Source organism: Drosophila grimshawi, unplaced genomic scaffold (assembly GCF_018153295.1).
Source record: "Drosophila grimshawi isolate 15287-2541.00 unplaced genomic scaffold, ASM1815329v1 contig_1377, whole genome shotgun sequence".
Lineage (NCBI taxonomy): Eukaryota > Metazoa > Arthropoda > Insecta > Diptera > Drosophilidae > Drosophila > Drosophila grimshawi.
The window spans coordinates 9,514,312-9,532,750 of NW_025062900.1; the positions used below are offsets into that span (position 1 = coordinate 9,514,312).

Sequence of the window (18,439 nt, forward strand, 5' to 3'; positions counted from 1 at the left end):
GATTCCATGGAGCATATCAAGCAATGCTATCAACTCTAACGACAATCACTGTCAGAACAATTGGCCCGGGAGCCCCGTCAACTGTCCATGCCTCACCTGTGCCAACGAAAATCACATCATATGTCTTGCCGCCGGGCGTTTTGATCTGAGCATCGACCGCAATCTGTGTGAACCGATAGCTGTAAATGAAACACAGAAAAGCGGATAGTTTAGAATATGATTTAAATTTAAATTTAATACGTTTCGTTAGAGATAAACAAAATAAATGTAATTCTTAGGATAAATATTCATAAATGCTTAAAACTATGATCATTTGAAAGGAGTTCAACATAAGACAAATATATTCTGAGTGCTTGGCAAATGTATTAGATAAATAAATAAAAATGCATTTATTACATTAGACATAATTGGAAAAGTGCAAACTCTTGTTGGCCAGTGCTGTGCCACAGAGTATTTAGCCAGCTTTGAAATCGTATGCTCAAATTGAACCGCAAACAACATGTCAATGCTGCCAGCTGAATGACACAACAGGAAATTCTGGATGGGCGGCTGGCTTTTTTGGTTAGACACCATTAATAAAGGAGAGACGCCAAAAATGGCCGCTGTGAGCCGTGCAGAGGGCAAGAGTGACAAACAGAATGGCGAAAAACCACAACAGCGGTTGCAACAACTACGACAGCATCAAGAGCAACTACAACTACAACAGTAACAGTAATAGTAGCAGCAGCAGCATCAGCAGCAGCAGCAGCAGCAGAACACACATCAACATCAACAATGTATTTGTATGTAAAAACATATTCGAGCTAACAACAACAGAAGACATGAAATAAAAACGGAAATTTCTCTCTGATTTCACCACAAAAATGTTGAACGTTAGCGTTTTTACTGTTGTTGTTGTTGTTGTTGTTGTTGTTGTTGTTGTTTTTGTTGCAGTTGTCCTTGTTGCAGGCAACATTTGTGGCTGTGCGCTTGGCTGCCTTGTCTATTGTTGCTTCCATGTTGGTTTTTGTGCAACTGTTTTATGAATGTATTTGTGCCTCAGTGTGTGTGTGTGTGTGAGTTGCTGCCTCTATTTAAATGCAAATGCTCGCCATGCACGAGACTTTGCCAACAGTAACAGCAGCGGGTAAAAAAAACCCAACGGCAACATCCACAATAGCAAATGGATTCAACTGGACTGGAGCCCAGCCCCGCACCCGCAACCACCCCCTTGGGCTGAGGACTTTCTGCATTGTTTTATTGTTAATTAACAAATCTCGTTTTCAGAGTTTTAGTTATGTTGCTCAATTTTCTAAATGGCTAAAGAATTTCCCAGCTTTTTGCCTTGTCCAGCAAATGACTTAAATGGCCTCCATTTTGTGATTTTGTGATTTCTGTTGCGGTTGCCTCGTTGGCGCATGACAACAATATGTGTGCTTAAATTAATCACAACTGAGATTTGGCAATACAAAATACAGATACTAATGCTGTTGCTGCTGCGACCAGATTGCTTAAACAGAAATTGTAGTTGAAAGAGTTGCGCATTGTGTTTAAAATGTAAGAAAGTCCAATTATTGATTGCATTTAATACGTTAAAAAAGGATCAACTATTTTCAAATCAAACAGTATGTTATGAAAAGTTGATGGTATTTAATTTATTTTGAATTTATGATGAGTCAATTATGAGTAACAAGAAGCAAAACTGAAAGCATTGGCCGAAAACTGATACATTGCTACTTAAAATAATCGTTTATTAGTCAGATAGAAAGTTCACAATTTGTGGCCAAGAAATTTTAAGGAACGGTAATAAATGATTTAATGCAATGCGAGCTAAAAGCAAAGTTGAGGCAGCTTATAAATTAATCCCAACGCAACAAAAGCAAACGATCAAAATGAAATGAATCTAAACTTGAAGCGAGCAACAAGGCAACAGGACGGGGGTAAGTAGATGAAGGCAGGGGCAGGACATAATCCCAATGAATTGCAATGCAAAAGTGCTGCCAAAAACTTTTGCTAGCCGAAAATTACATAAATGGAAAAGGCCAACGCCAGCAGCACGGAAGACACAACAAAGAAATAAAATAAAATGGAGACACATAAAAATAAAATAATACAAAATAATAAAAAAAATAAAATAAAAAAAAACAAAACAAAAAAAGGAGTAAAAAGAAAAGGACACTTTTAGAGAGGCAGGTTGGGGTCTGGGTTTTTGGGAACGAGTCCAAGCAGCTGGCAATTGAAACTTGCACAATTTTTGCCAACTTTTGTGTCGCTCCGTTGAGCTTAGCCCAGGCGATGCTGACACGAGCAGCAACAGCGACGAGGGTCACAACTGGAAGTCAACTCCACTCGCAATGGAATGAAATTAGTGCGTCAGGCCTGGGCTGGGGCAGTCGGTGAGTCGGTGAGTGAATGAGCCGCCGGGCAAGGACATGCATGATAAAGGCCATGACAGTAAAAGTGGCAGAGGTATAAAAACTTGAGCGATAAGATAAGCGCACAAGCACACAGACTGTAGACAACAGGCAGCAGGCAGCAGACAGCAGACAGAAGACAACAGACTCATTGTGGCTGGCACCTTGGCTGGTACACAATGGCTGGTCAGGATTTGGTCAACCAGCTGGCAGAAATCTGTCGAGTATGGATACTTCCGGGGTCGAGCAGGAAACAATTTGTTACAGAGCCGGTGACCCCAGCGACTTGCAACTCTTGAAGCATTTAACTTTTGCCGAGATGCTAAAACTTTCAACTTATAAGAAACTTTATTGTTGGCGCGGTGGCAACTCTACACCCCCCCAAAAATCCCCCTCATCTCGCACTCTGGTCTATGCAAATGAGTATCCTGCGGTGTGTATGTGGGTGTGTGTGTGTGTTGGTGTGGGGTGGGTGGGTTGTTGCTAAAGCTGGCAACTGGCACAGCTACTTCTATTTCATACAGATTCATGGCCCCATTTTCTGATTTATTTATTTCCAAACACACACACACTTCCAACTGTGGCCCCCTAGCGTTTGGCTAAAACAAAATAAAATTATAATAAATTTATGCCTCAATAGCAAACGCCATAAATTTTGTGCATTTTTGATTTGATTTCGGCATTTGTGTTCAATAATGCCAGCAACAGGGACGGAAACAAATTCCCAATTTCAATCCCTTTCCCACTTCAAGTTCCACTTTCAAGTGTACCTTGCCTGTCCCGTTTGGTCATTTTGTGGTATTTGCTGTCAAACTGATAACTGTTTGCATTGTTTTCATTTAAATATATTTCAAATATATTTGATCAACAAATTCAATTGGGCTTAAGAGCTTTAACATCGTCAACTATACTTTAAAGGATCTGCCCCGGCCATTTTTGTGTCAGTCCGCTCAATAAATGGCAAACGAAATAATAAATTTGTCACTTAAATTATTAATGCAATATTATCAAGAGCAACTCTTGTTTAAAGCTAACAAATATATTGTATCTTAAATAATTGCAGGCAAATTAATACTAAAATAACTAATTCTGTGTGTAAAGTTGTCAATCCAAGTTGAAGATGAATATAGATTAAAAATAGAGTTCCGCTTATAAACAGATTTTCACAAGCAATGATTTTTTATTCGTATGGTTTTTTATTACCTAAAAAGTTCATATGGAAATGGGTTCTCAGATTTGGAGTCTAACTAGTCAAAAATTCTCATCAAAGTTGGTTTCTTCAACTAGTTACATAATAATTTTCTTTCTATTTTCGTTTGGAAGAGTTGTCTGCTTGTACAGCTGTTATGCCAAACAATTCTAACTAAAATTCATTGAAATACTTGATTTTTTTAGATTATAATAAAGTTGAAGAAAATGGCATTTTCTCATTAAATGCCGAATATTGAGTTCAAACACATCTGGTAGTCTCTCTCGTCATCGTTATGCGAACAAATGGAAGCTATCCGAAATAGTTGGAAAGTTTTTCAACTGTGCCACTTAATGCTGACAAATGCAACTGTGAGTGGAGGACTGCATTTGTGCCTGACCGACTTACGAGTCTTACGAGCCAGCCACAACTTAAGTGGGTCGCTTTATAAATGTGTTAGCCAATTCGTGTGTGGTAACTTTTGTGCTTTTCAATTGCATTGCTGGCATGATTAAATTCTGATGCGTGTTCGCTGGCATTTGGCCCTATTGCCAAAAACGCAATGAGTCTGTTGCCCGTGTAGTGTGCGAGTAAGTGGCCAAAACGAAGCCGTAACCATCACCAACACCAACACCAACACCAACCCACTCGTCTCTGCGTGCAGCATCCACGCAGGAACCACGCAACCATTTCGCTAATGCCGCTGCTGCTCACCCGCACTCACATTTGTTGTGGTCATGTGCTCATGTGTGTGGCTGGCTGGGGATGGGTTGGATGTGGATGTGTAGAGTCAGCGTAGTCAACGTTCCTGTCCTACGTGTTCCATATTTCATTCTAATTTATTCAGTTGTGCATACATATTTTCGTTACGGGTTGCCTCGGCGCATCCATGCATTTCCTTCTGGCTGGCTCGGTTCGTTTGGTTCAAACTATCGCTTGACTGCGGCAACAACAGTAGCAGCAACAGCAGCAGCAACAACAGCAGCAGCAAGAGCAGCCACAGAAGGTGCCGTCGGCACCACCCGTCCGGCTCTGTCCCCTCTTCAGCCCCCCTACTTGGCTGCTGCTCAGTGGCTCGCATATGATTTACTCTTTAAAGTTTACAGCACCCCATCTCAACAGACCGTAATTGTGGCTCAATTACATGGAAAAGTTGCCAAATTGAATTTTTTTAAATTTCTACATGTCTGAGTGGGAGAGTGGTAGAGAGAGAGAGAGCGAGAGAGAGAGAGAGAGAGAGAGAGAGAGAGAGTCTTGACAATAATTTATGAGCATGCAGAAAAGTCGAAGCCCAAACAAGCAGCTGCACCATGGCTGTGCAACAAGAATGCTCCTCTGGCCAATTGCTGTTTGGCTAACAGCAGGTTGAAGTCTTGCCTTAAGCACCCCAATGTTGTGGCCCCATGTGTGTGTGTGGTTGTGTGTGTGTGTGGTTGTGTGTGTGCTATATCTATATCTACTTGTGTGGTGAAATCATTTCTTTGACTCGCAAACAGCTCGAGTACTTACAATATTTTATTATCGAACTTTTAAAGCTGTGCAACAAAAATTCAACCGAATGTTCGCCCTTTGAAAGGGCATCGGAAATTGTACAAGATCAAGCGTACACAATTTCAATGAATTGCTTTTTTCAATTTAATATTGATTTTTACAACGGAATTTTTAACAATCAAAAGCCTTTTCCAGCCAACTGAAATCTCAGACACAAATATTACGTCACAGCCAGCAAAATGTGTAGAAAACATAAGAAGAATTTATAAAAATGCCTTTTTGCTGAATTATTGATAATATTATCGTTAGACAATTTGAATGGAAATTATGCCGTAAGTTATTGAAGATGAAAAATTAAGTTTATCCCTAAAAAAAGTGAAATTTTTTCCAAACTCTGCCAATAAATGAAATCAGTCCATTGTCAAAATTTGAATGGCAATCATTAAATTAGATGAACAACCAATTGCCACAAGAGTATTCTGCATATATCAAACAAATCCACGCTGTCGACTTTGGAATTTATATCCCCCCACCCGGAACATGGGACGAACATTGTATACGTGCTGCAGCAGCAACGATTACGGCCGTAATACGACATGTGAAAAGTTGTAGCATATCGCATGGCATGGAATTTGTTATTTAAATGAAATTAGTTGAATTGTGGAGCACTGAAATTGGCTCGTCACGTATTCACTTGGCTACATCCGCAACCGCAGCAGTTGCAGTTGCAGCAGCAAGTTGCAGCTAAAGTTTTTACAATCGACACATGGAATGTTTACTCCCCCAACCACTCTCAGGACTTGTTATGAGAGAGAGTGAGAGAGAGGATAGTTTTGGTCCTGGTTTCATGCAATAATATTTACATTGCGGTACGCTTATTCGGGAGGGGCTGCAGTTTTCAGCTACTTCTGCGATGTGCACACGTGGCTATACATTAAATATATATATATATATGTTTTGTTACTTACATTGTGCTCGTCCGCACCAAAATCGGTTGACCGAAAAATGCCGGAACATTCTCGTCCATTAGCGAATGTGTTTTGATGAAATTTAATGTTGGATCCGGAAGTGTTCGTGAATCATTGTGACAGGCACCGGGACGCGGTTCGGGAACCTACAAAAGGCAAAAGAGAAGAACGAGAAATATAAATTATTAGTATCCAGTGTAAGATGGCACTATGGTTATAGTTATGGTTATGGTTATGCTCGGTCAGTTATTTCCTAACCCTCCCACTGCTCGCCCTGTGCTCCTGTAAGTATCTCTCATACTGGACACAAAAAGGAGCGTATAAATTGCATTTGCTACTCTCGCGCCGTACACAACAACGTTCCGGAAATTGCACAGCACGGCCAAGTGCAGACGGACAAAGCATCACCGGAAAGTGTCCCTTGTGCTACAGTGTGTGCATGTGTGTGTGTCTGTCTGTGCGTGTGTGTGTGTGTGTGAGACTGTCTCTATTTGGTTTATGAATCACCAGCGAAAAATGCAGGTTCAGTTGGCTGTTGAATTGGCTGAATTATAAGTTGAGTATGGAAAGCATTAAGTCAGCATTCATAGAAGTATCTAGTTTATATAAGGATATCTACTTTGTCGCTCAGTAATATTAAATATTAAAAGTTGCCATGATTTCAAAAATCCTTTCTTAACCAATGCATGTCATTTTGGTTTCTTTGATGACATATTGCAGTCCAGTAAATAACTGAGTGCCTCCAGTATTAAACATAGTTTTTCTTAAATGTTTAGACATCATTTCATATTTTTCTGATTTGCCAAGTATTATTGTTGTTTTAGGCACTTGCCATAGTTAGTATTAAGTCTATGCATATCGATAAAACTTGTGCAATCCAACTGGAATAAGTGAACCATTGTAATAAAAAAAAATTAGCTCACTTTGTGAACAGTTTCACAGTTGTCAATTTCAAACTTATCTGGAGGTCATATTAAAGTTTAGTGCCAGCTAAGTTCTTCCTATTTGCAAATATACACACACATCAAAAACAAATTGAAATTCTCAACGAAATTATATAGTCTGTGTGTCTAGCGGCAACAGCCTGGTCTGGGAAGTGCACTTTAATTGGTATATATTAAAAGTTTAATGCATTTCGGAGTGTGGCATTTGTTTCGACTTTTAAACATTTTCAATTTCTAATCTGGCTTTTCTTGAACCGCAAAATTGTGCAGTTTTGTGGTGGTTGACTCCAGTCAGACGCAATCCGTTGGCAACGTGTGCAGTCAGCTGGGTCGAAGCATTCTGGGGCGCAGAAACCATTCGTAATCAAATGCAAATTTTTGGCAAAAGAAATGTGCTCTCTGCTGCCAAAGCTGGACAAATTTGTGTGGCCATAAATTGTGAAACAGCTGCGTTCAAACTGCTGCTGCTACGTTCTAGACGTGAAACTTAAGCATTAACCAGCCGGCATAAATAAGATTATATATTGGTAACTGAAATAGTCGTACGCACCTTGGCATTATTCACTGGCAACCAGTTGGAGTTGATGCCGCTCTGTTCCTTGAACTGTCCCTCAAATGTGTCGGCAATGTCCTGCGGATAACAAAATTAAAGAACGAGAGGGATAGATATATATATATATATATATATATATATATATAAGATAGATTGAAGTTTAAGGATGCCGACGTAATTGTGCACTCACCTGCAAGGCGAAAGCACAAACCGCTGAGCCGGGAATTGAATTTGTTGGCGTATTAAAAACGCCATAAATCAATTTGGAGCTCATGGAACCGTACTGTCCCTCGACGAGATTGCTGGCCGATTCTGTGGACAATATGTATGTGTATGTATACAAAAATATAATGTGAATCAGAGTCAGTAGCAACCTTTGGCCCAAAACACTTACGTATCTCATTAAAGTAGAACGGATAGTCGCCCGGTATGGAGCAATTCAGGCGGGACTTGAGGAACGACGTCCAGCGATTGCGAAAACGATGCGGGCCGCCCTTATCCCATTTGCAGACGCGTGCGACGCGCGAATAAATCGCCTGAAATGGCATTAAAGATAAATATGAAAATACACAAGAGGCAAAACAAAAAAAAACATGGCTAAAATGGGAGAATGCAGCTAATCGGCCCATTGATGTGGTTGCAGCCCAAATGGAATGCCAACAAACGATGCCAAATAAACAAATAGCTGGCTAAATCCAAATACCGATAACTGTGTGTTTGCCCAATGCCCAAGTCTGGCAAGCCGGAAGTGTCCTCCACGTACACAGTAAACACAAGCAAAATGGCCGCTCAATATGGTGGCGATTGAACCACTTCCGCTCCTTTATATCTCTCGCAGTGCTCCTCGTTCTATCCGATTATGGCCAATTGTATTTGTTGTAGATAGAAATTGGTCTTTTTCTTTTTGTTGCTGGGTTTTGCCAGCATTTTCAGATTTTATATTTACAACAATTCGATGCGATGCGATGCGATTCGATTCGATTCGATTCGTTTCACTCACCTTGCCACAATTGATGAATTCCACAGCCGTCTCCCGAAAGAAGAAATACACGAAATCTCCCTGCGTGAATGAGCTCACAAAATTTGGCGCTGTGCATGAATAGAAAGACACAGAATGAGTATCAAGTTGAACCAAAATAACAAGCAAAAAGTTATGTCATAATTTTCATTTATAGTTTTTGCTGTAAATATTTTATAGTTCAACATTTTGATGCGCAAATCCGCGCTCAGATTTATGTGCGACTCGTGCCGATAACACAAAAAAAATAGCATTCGATTGGCAGCTCCGCGTATCGAATGCCATCCTTGGGCATTAAATTTATGCGTAGAGCATGATCCATTAAGTTGCGAGGGATTTGAAATGGCACACAAAGGCATAACAAATAATATCTGCAAAGTTCTTCTTGCACACAATTGGGACATTAAGAGTTTGCCAAACTTGATATGGCTATGTAAAATTATAAAATATAAATAAATATATAAACACCTCAGACTTTGTCAGGCTTTAGAGGCTGTTAGACTGTAACATTTACAGTTGCTTGCAACAAGACTTCGCGCAGCTGCATGAAATATTCAGGACTCGCATGTGCTTTATAGGGTGGATTAAGAGGATGTCTCAAAAATAGTAATGGACAGTCAACTGGCAGTCGGACAGGCGATGCTGTTGTGTCTCAGTTCAGTTAATCAACGTCTGCCATATGAAAATCGAAGACGTGAACACTTGAAATATGCAAAAGGCATGTCCATGTCCTGCTTGCAGGATATACTGACAACACAATGAACAACAGCTGAGAGCGGAGCGACTCAATGTGAGTCACAGGAACACAATGAGACTTAATTCAATTCGAGTGGCGAGCATTTCGCTAATATAAAAGGAAAGAAGCACAGCAACAGTAACAACAATCATCATAACAGAGCCGACATTTTCAATTATCAGAAGTGGTTGTGGAAAGCTGCCAAAAGGGGGTGGGGTTGGAGGGGATGAGTATGTCTGGTGGATGGGCCGTGTAAACAACTTACCATTGAGACTGAGGCTATCATATTGTTCCGTCTGTAGAGGCTCACGATAGATAATCGGATCACTGCCACTGAAATCGGCCACTGTGCCTGAATATAATTCGTTGTCTGCAAAAGAAAAGAAAAAAAAAAAACAAAAAAGAAGAGAAATGGAATTGAAAGTTAGATTGTTTAGTTAAGTGGACAAATATTTATAAAGTCTTCAAAAAATAAAATAAAATAAAAACAGCTGACTAACAGCACACATAAATAAGTCACAAACGCAATGTGAAAAGCATTTGATCAATTATGAATTCCTTTTTATGATTATGCCTCAATAAGATTCTTTATAAATATGTAACAATTCAATTGAATTTGCAACAGAAAACAAGAATTTGTGAACTTGAGTCAATTGTTTTGCGATTTTCAAGTTAATTGCAAAGAAATGCGAGAATAAAATCACCACAAATTTTACAGCAGCACATAAATCGCAACTTAAATTTGTTATGCATAATCCAAGTATCATTACTATCCGCTTGTAAGCAGTTTTTCTTTTGGGGCGGGGGGGAGGTCCCCATTATGTAATAAAAATGCGAGCCGAAAATGGCGCCAATAAATGTCAATTACGCGTCGCATTTTATTAAGTGTAAATGATATTTTTTATGCGCAAATTTGTAGCTCACTTTGTTTGCAATGCAATAAACTTTTATTTTGTGTGTCGTGTCGTGTTCGTGGCTCAAACGAAACTTTTATCCCGGGCCAATTTTCGCAACTAAAATATGCAAAAGACATGATACACAAATTACTTATTACTAAGCAATTTGTTTTCTTGGCCCAATAAAAACAATAAAATTTTAATCAATTGTTGCTTTCCGTGTGTGTATTTGTGAGTGTGTGTGTGTGTGTGTGGCATATACTGTCATTACACATACGCATTTCCAAGCAAAATTTAATTAAGTTAAACGAGAAAACACAAAAACAAAAACCAGAGCAGCAGCAACAGCAACAGCAGCAGCGGCAGCAAAACTTTTGACATGTCTCCGGCGACATTGAATTGCCCTGCGGCCGGGAGGAACAGTGAAATCTCCTCCCGCTCCTCTCGCATCCTTCTCCCTCAAGGCAGCGTTCTTTCGCTCCACCCAGACGTAAGATAAATGAGTTTTTTCTGCCCTAACTTTTTACTTGCTGAATTGCCTGCCCGCTGCCCCTGCTGTCTGCTGCCTGCCACTGCCTACTGGCTTTGGCATTGTCAAACTTCAATTCCACGAGTAAAAGAAATATGAAAAAATAAAGTAAAACAACAGCAAATACAAAAGCAGCAGCAGCAACAGCAACAGAAGCAGTAACAACATTAACAGACGAAGCAGCAGCAGCAGCAACAACAAGTTGAACGCTCAGCCGGAAATGCCTAGCAAGCTGGCAACGTTGCCCGTTTATTGTCTGGCCGGAAATGGTTTTGCCTTTGGTTCGAAACAGCAGCCACGCCCCGTCCTCTCGCCCTCGCCTGCCCAACAGACGCTCCCCGCTAACAATCGCTCAGTCTGTGTCCGATGAAGCTCATTGGCAGCCGGCGGCTCAATGACAGAATCGATTGCTGTGTTGGCTCTGTGCGCTGCCTACAGGCGCTTTTGGCCAAAAGTTCGAGAGCAATAGCCGAACACAGCAAGCCAAATGTCGCATTATCAACGTTGCATCTACAGGCAAACGGGAAATGTAAAACAGCCCGAGAAGATTGGAGATGGACGTAAAAAAAAAAAAAAACAAAACAAAAAACACAAAAATCTTGCAGCAGCCCTTAAACATTTTTGCATAAAACGCTGAGAAAGCCGTCGTCAGTAGACATTTCTCTTATTGCTACCCATCAAAAGTAATTTCAGTCGCATCCCCACCCCCATAATATTTTGTGTAATTACCCAAGAACACACTCACACACACAGCACACACAGTGGAATGAAATATAATGCAAACTTTGACAATAATTTATCTTTTTAATTTATCAGCTGTTGGGCAAACAATTCAAACATAAGGAAATAAAAACAACTTTTCTTATTATTTTAAATAGAAATTCGGTTTGCCAAGCATTAGAAAGATGCCAAAGCAACTTGGCTATTTTCGCTGCGCAGATCAACATCCTCGATAGTATAGTGGTTAGTATCCCCGCCTGTCACGCGGGAGACCGGGGTTCAATTCCCCGTCGGGGAGAGATGTTACAATCTTCTTTTTATGTTTTATTATTTTAGTTCTTGTTTTAAATATGTATATACTAATTGTAAAACAAAATGTTGCTACAAATACTGTTCCAATATTTGTTCCCATATATATTTAAATATATAGATATATCAGATCTAACATTTTTTATCGAATGAAAATAAATTTAAAGGCGAAGATAGTATATATATAGTATATATCTGAAGTTATCGAAAAAAATTAATGACGAACCGTCTCCCCGACGGGGAATTGAACCCCGGTCTCCCGCGTGACAGGCGGGGATACTAACCACTATACTATCGAGGACGTTGAACAGAATTTGCCAAAACAGAAACATGTTGACAATACTGCTAAGAATGTCGCATGTTCTTATTAAAAATGTGAATAAATCTTAATTACAATTAGCTTAGCTAAAATGTATTTATATATGAATTGATGTCAACTTATCTAATCTCACATTTCGTCTAAGCTAAAAACATGGAATGTTCTACTCTCAAATTGATCACAGAATGTTCTAATCTTATACGCATTAATTTTTGCACCTGGCTAAAGCGTGAAAATCAATTGTTATATATGTTTGCCAGCTATTATCGCATAATCGAACAATTTTCCATAAGCCTGAACCCATCAAATATCGCTAAGAGCACCGCAAATTGACAACCCATTGTTCCGGGGCATAGATAAAAAAAAAAAATAAATAGCGGATAAGGTAGCTCGCCGGGACACATACATAAATGTCGCTAACTGTTTAACAATTTATGCAAAACTGTGAAAATTACGTAATTATAAAAAAGAAAAAGCTTACATGAATTTAATGCGTGCATTATAATTTCATGTTGATTCGCGTGCACACGCCAGCCAGAGCCGGAGCCAGAGCCAGGGTGGGGAGAGATGAGCGATGGGGGAGAGATGTGAGATGAGGCATTGTGGATTGTAGATTGGAGGGTGTGAAATCTGTGCGGTAAATCGATCAAATTTACAACAGGAGCCCTCACGCACGCACGCAGCCACGTGTATACACGACATGAGTGTGGGTTGGGGTTGGGGGTGGTCTGGTGGTACTCAAAAGTGAATATAAAATTTGAATTACGTGACAAGAACGCGCCGAATGAAAATGTCCAAAGTAAACTAAAAACGCAACACAAATCCAAATGCGACTCGACAGCTTTGTACAACAACAGCAACAACAACAGCAGCAAAAGCAACAGCAACAAAAGCACGTCAGCCACATTAAAAATGTCGTCTGGTACAAATTAATTTTGCCATTCGCCCAGCCGTGCCCAAATCCGCCCACGGCCACCCTCAACAGAGCGGCTGTTTAAATTAAGAGGCTGTAAAAGTCACGCGGTGAGTGAAAAGTAAAAGCGTTCGCCGTTTGCTGGCAAACGAATTTTCCATTCGTGGTGGTGATAAATAACAAATGCTAATTTTCTATCGTGGATACTGCGCCGACCGATTGGCATGGCATGGGCCAGGTGAACCTAACGGCCAATAAAAGCATTTGCTAAATATGCGCAAGGGGCGGATTGGGGGTGCCTTGTGGCGGATTTGCCAAGTCGCCGCTTTAAGCTGTGCTCAGAGCTTAAAGTTTTGTCATTATACTTTTTAGAAAATTGCTAGAAAATGCAAATTTCACAAATTGAAATATGAAACGAGCCATAACAACAATGGGGAGCCAGCCAAAACCAAAGAAAAAAAAAACACCCAATTCTCGTGGCTGAGTAACCCGTAATTATGTCAATAAATGTATTCAAGAGATTTTCATCACATTTCGTACAATTTCCGCTTATTTAAAATATACGCCTGAAATTAAAGGAAAAAAATAAATATAGATATAAAATTCAATTGGGGATTTTATGTTGGCTGGCTTAAAAGTTGCGACAACTGAAGTTAATCGCTTTAAAGCAAGCAAGCAGAGGTTGTGTATTAAATATTTATTATATTATGCACATTTTCATACATTACAATTAAAATAATGTAAAATATTTGTTCAACACGAATGAAAAACATACACAGCAAAAAAAAATTAATATTTATTGTTGTGAACATTTTGAAAGTAGTATAAAAATTGTTGATTCTTTCTGCCTTGACAATACCTGTTACGAATTATGTTAATTTGCACATACTTGAAAGGTTTGCAATGCTTACAAGGAAAGGGAAGTCGGTTCGCCTCAGATATGTTGCAGGGCGTTGAGGTCAAAGGGTAATATGCTAAATTTATGAATCGCAGGTAATTAACAATGGAAATGCAATTTACATCGCGACCAGAGTTGCCATTGTTGTCATTGTTGTTGTTGCTCGCCATTGGCAGCTAACGAGGCGCACAATAAACATGGGCCCACTACCCATTCCCCCCTAACCCTTCTTGTAACTCTTGTCACAACATCGACAGAACATGAAAAGTTCTTGTGTTCTCTCTCTCTCCCTCTCTATGTCTCTTATCTCCCTCACTCTTTAGCAGAGTCTATTGCTATTTCGCTTGTCTCCTTTGGCTTGGATGTAATTGGTTTTTTTTTCGCTTTACCCTGTAGAAAGTGTTTGCTAAAAGCTGTACAATGTAATAAAGAGAATATATTAATTGCTGATTAGCTTCAGCTTTAGACGTCTAAAAATTGAGCATATGAATTATCATTGGTCTTTTGTAGGTATTCTGCTACATTCATACATATGTCATAAGAAAGCCAATTTATATATTTATTCTTTTATATTTATACTTTGTATTTGGAATCATATTATTTGTTTTACACCTACGTGTACATGTGTAGTTTAATTTGGTGCTGGCCACAGGGTATCGTCCCGTCTGGCATTCTCAATTGTAGAAGTTTTGCTTGTTTCTTGTCGCCATTGTTTCGTGCAGCGCCGTTTGCTTTTATTGTTTGCTCATTACCTGGCGACGAGGACAAGCAGGCAGCAGTACCGTTAACCGGGACTCGTTGCCGTACCGTTTGGATGGTCGTTCAACGGTACCGCAATCATGCCCGCACACATAGCACAGCACAGCACAGCGCAGCAGAGTACAACTGCCAGCGTTGCCACCTTGTCCGCATTGCAGCAATTGCAGCGCTTAACTCAGTTTTAAATGACAATCTAGCGTGCAAAAATTATGCACAGCAATAGCAGTGCCACGTCGACGCTACCCGCAGCATGCCCTTTTCCCTGGCCCGCAACTGACTCTCTCTCTCTCTCTCGCTTTCTCTCTCTGAGTCTCTTTGTCGCTCTCTGTCTTTGAGCTTTGAGAAACGTATTTCTTGTGCAAATATTTGACCTGCTTTGTCGGCTGTGTGTGTTTGTGTGTGTGTGTGTTTGTATGTGTGGCTGACAGGTTCGATAAACTCTTCAAGTGATTTAATCGATTTTCATAACAGCAACAGCAACAGCAACAACGGAAAATGTTCTTTAAACCGACGAGTACAAGTCGCACCGAAGTTCATCGCGTTGACTGGGGCAATTTGCATGTTTTACCATGCAGCAGACACACACACACAAAGACACACACTTAACACACACACACACAGACACAGACACACGCTAATACATAAATTACAAACATTTTCAATGACAGTCAGGCGAGTGTTTAAGCACGCGTAACTTTATTACATGCCAGCGGAACCAGCGGAACCAGCGGAACCAGCGGAACCACCGAAATACCAACGGAACCAAAAAACCTGAGCCCAAAACCAAAAAACCAGCACCAGAATCCTGTAACAGCAGAGGTTAGCCCAGGATATGGTTCGGTTTGTTTAACGCTGTTGCGTTTTAAATATTTTATGCAAACATATTTTTTGGACAGGTTCACTTTTGGGCTCAGCCTTTTGGCTGAGTGGTTGCCTGGTTTATGCCACTTTAATTACGAGCTGCGTGTGTGTGTAAGGCCGTTAGTTAAATAGCTCGTTTAGGAATAATTATATTCACATCTATACACACACAGACACACATACATACTCATATACAACAGCGTCTGGCACAAGTGCATTTCACGTACATTGCCTATTTAATATGGGCACTCCACCACATCCACCACCACCCATCGACTGTCCAAAAGCGAGCTCAATGTACTGCAAATTACTTCATTTGAGTCACACGTTTGGTGGGTCCTGTAAATTGACTGACTAATTAATGGGTGGTTTCTCAGCGTGTTTCAAAAGCACTCAACGGCCTTTTAAATGTACACAAATAGACAGCGATAATAATAGAGGCGAGTCGGAATTGCGACGTTAATAATAATCATATGAACTAACTCATGAAAATCAATTTATGTTTGTTGAATTTGATATAATTTTCAATACGATTAAGCAATCTATTTGTTAGCAATATGTTCTGCTGATCGATAAGACGATTTTGAATTTGATTATTGTTATTAAATTAGTAAAAGATAACAAAGAAGACTCGACTCCTTTTGTACAAGTTTTTACCAACTCGTCATTTAAACTTTTCTCACTCTCCTCATTCGGTTGATCCCACTACTTAATAATTTCCCGTTCTCAATTTTATTATTTCACTTTTAGCTATACCTTAGTCTAGCTAAAAATTCCCAGGATACTTAAATTTTTTTTATTTTTTAATAGCTTCCCTGCTTCAATTTGATTTATTCAGTGTGCTGCAAAAAGTGAATCCTTGTCAAAACTCAGGTCAGCATCCTTTATCATGTGTCCCATCTAAACAGCATCGAGAACTGCACCCACCCACCCACCACCCAACAAATCGCACCACACAACAGCAATGCCACAATCCTTTTGTCACGAGAGATTTGGTTTTCTCTGGCATTCGGGGTAAATATGTAAACGCAATTTGTTTAACGATTTTGCATGCACGGCTAGCTCTGATTCTCTGATGCTCGCTCGGGCTTCTTTGGCTTAACCCCAGTCTAATTAATCTCAAATAAACTAACACATGTGCGAAATATGTGAGGTTTGCTGTCTGTGTGTGAATTTATTAAAATTATTGAGGTTATGTGGCTGGCATAGTTTTCGGGCCAAAAGACTTTAAGCTTGATATTTTTTTGATGGCTGTGAAAATTCGACTGGCTCACGGCCAGATCCAAAGTTCTTATATTTGTTGCCATACATATTTGGTGTTATCATATATTAGCACTAATTACATTTCACTTTGGCGGCGATAAAAATGTGCAGCCAAGTTGGCCACAAATGGAATAATCAAAAGCGCAGCAGCAGCAGCAGCAGCTGCCACAGCTTTGGCTGAGGTCGAGAATTAGTTTCAACATTTTTGGCCACATGTCTTGTGTGCCGCATAATTACCCGAACTCTGGAGAGGATTGCCATTCCAACTTTTATTATGCCGCTGCTTTTCATTGGCTTATTGTTCCTTGGCATTTTCTTTTGCTGCTCGTTTTGCTCTGATTTTGCAAATTATGCAATTAGCTTAATTTGTTTTTTATTGGCGTACCGCAATTATCAGCTGTTGGCTTTTTGTGCGAAAATCTGTTCCAGTTTTTGCGACATTCACCCATAGCAATCATAGCAGTCCTTCCCACAGTTGCCGGCACTGCAGCTGCCACTATATGTATATATGTATATGTATATGTATATGTATGTATCTTTGTATCTGTATCTATATCTGCATCTGTGCTGGCTTGCGTTTTGCTTAGAAATGATCAAATTAAAAGTTAATGTCTTGGCTCGCCATTAGAGAGCATAAGACAAATGCTTTCGGATATTCATCTAATGGCCGATGTTTTGTGGCTTGGCTTGCAATGAATGAAATGAATTTTGGCTTTTTGGTTTTCAGCTTGGCAGGAGTCGACCAGGGAAAATATCTGCATACATAAATATGTTGATGCTGCTATCAAAATTCATACGAATTCATTCCTCAGTTTGGCATAAAACCATAATCGATGTTGCTGCGAATTTGCAAGAACTAAACACTGGAATAACTTGAACACTTTCAATGAAAAACTTGAAACTTTTGCTTTTTTAAATAATTCTTAAGGATGCATAATTTATGCTGCTCCAAAAGACTGTTTAAATGCTGCTTTGATGAAATTAAATTAATTGCAATAATCAAAACCTGAAAAGCCTCTTTAAAATACAAACTTTTTGCATTTCCAGCTGATTTCTAGAGGATCGCACACAATATTAAGCGCATAATTAAAGTACAAAATTAGAAGTGTAAGTAGTCTGAGAAGAGAACCCACAAATCCGGCCACTCATACTTGTCTCTTTTGGGTGGCAGACAAATGATATGGCATCTAAAGCAACCCTGCAGTAAGTCGGTGGGTCTGCGGTCCCATAAACAAATGACTCCACTTACCCAAAGCAGAGCTTATGCCACTCATTTATTTTGAAATCATTGTGTTTGTTTATCATTAGGCCCGCCAAATTGTGGAGCTAGACCCACCCTAGGACCATCCTGAGCAAAAGCCAGCAGCAACAACAACAAAATCAAGAAACAAAAAAAAGAAAAAAGGCAACACTTTTTACCTTTCTAGGCAATGGGTTGGCTGCTGTTTCCCTTGGTGGCATCAACTGGTTTATGGCGCACAGTTTGATGCTCATTAAGGTTAAGTCTGAGCAAAACAACCCTTGGAGTATGCTCCACTTGGAGCAGCTTTGGCACCCACTTGACGCCAAAGCACCGCCCATTAAACCACCCAAAATACTCTAAAAAAAAAAAAAGAAAGTAATAAGTAAAAGGAGGAAAAATGTGCAACATTAAAAGTTGAGCAACTTGTTTACGCGACA

At 39.8% G+C, this 18,439-nt stretch overlaps 1 protein-coding gene and 2 non-coding genes across 7 annotated transcripts in view; 1 reads left to right on the plus strand and 2 right to left on the minus strand.

The window, feature by feature from the left end:
- The window catches only part of LOC6562687 (semaphorin-1A), a 144,577-nt gene that overhangs the window by 7,776 nt on the left and 118,362 nt on the right, over positions 1 to 18,439 (minus strand). For all 5 annotated transcript variants that reach the window (XR_006246584.1, XR_006246585.1, XM_043214443.1 and 2 more), the window contains exons 5-11: positions 9,558 to 9,662; positions 8,539 to 8,627; positions 7,933 to 8,074; positions 7,729 to 7,850; positions 7,536 to 7,616; positions 6,042 to 6,187; positions 97 to 179 (exon numbers count right to left, since the gene is read on the minus strand). Coding sequence is in view for 3 of the 5 variants with exons in the window: in XM_043214443.1 (XP_043070378.1) it covers positions 97 to 179; positions 6,042 to 6,187; positions 7,536 to 7,616; positions 7,729 to 7,850; positions 7,933 to 8,074; positions 8,539 to 8,627; positions 9,558 to 9,662 (768 nt within the window). In the remaining 2 variants the exon portion in view is untranslated. The remainder of the gene's footprint in view (positions 1 to 96; positions 180 to 6,041; positions 6,188 to 7,535; positions 7,617 to 7,728; positions 7,851 to 7,932; positions 8,075 to 8,538; positions 8,628 to 9,557; positions 9,663 to 18,439) is intronic.
- Positions 11,664 to 11,735, plus strand: Trnad-guc. Its single transcript has one exon. It is a non-coding gene; the product is annotated as a tRNA-Asp (tRNA).
- On the minus strand, positions 11,976 to 12,047 carry Trnad-guc. Its single transcript has one exon. It is a non-coding gene; the product is annotated as a tRNA-Asp (tRNA).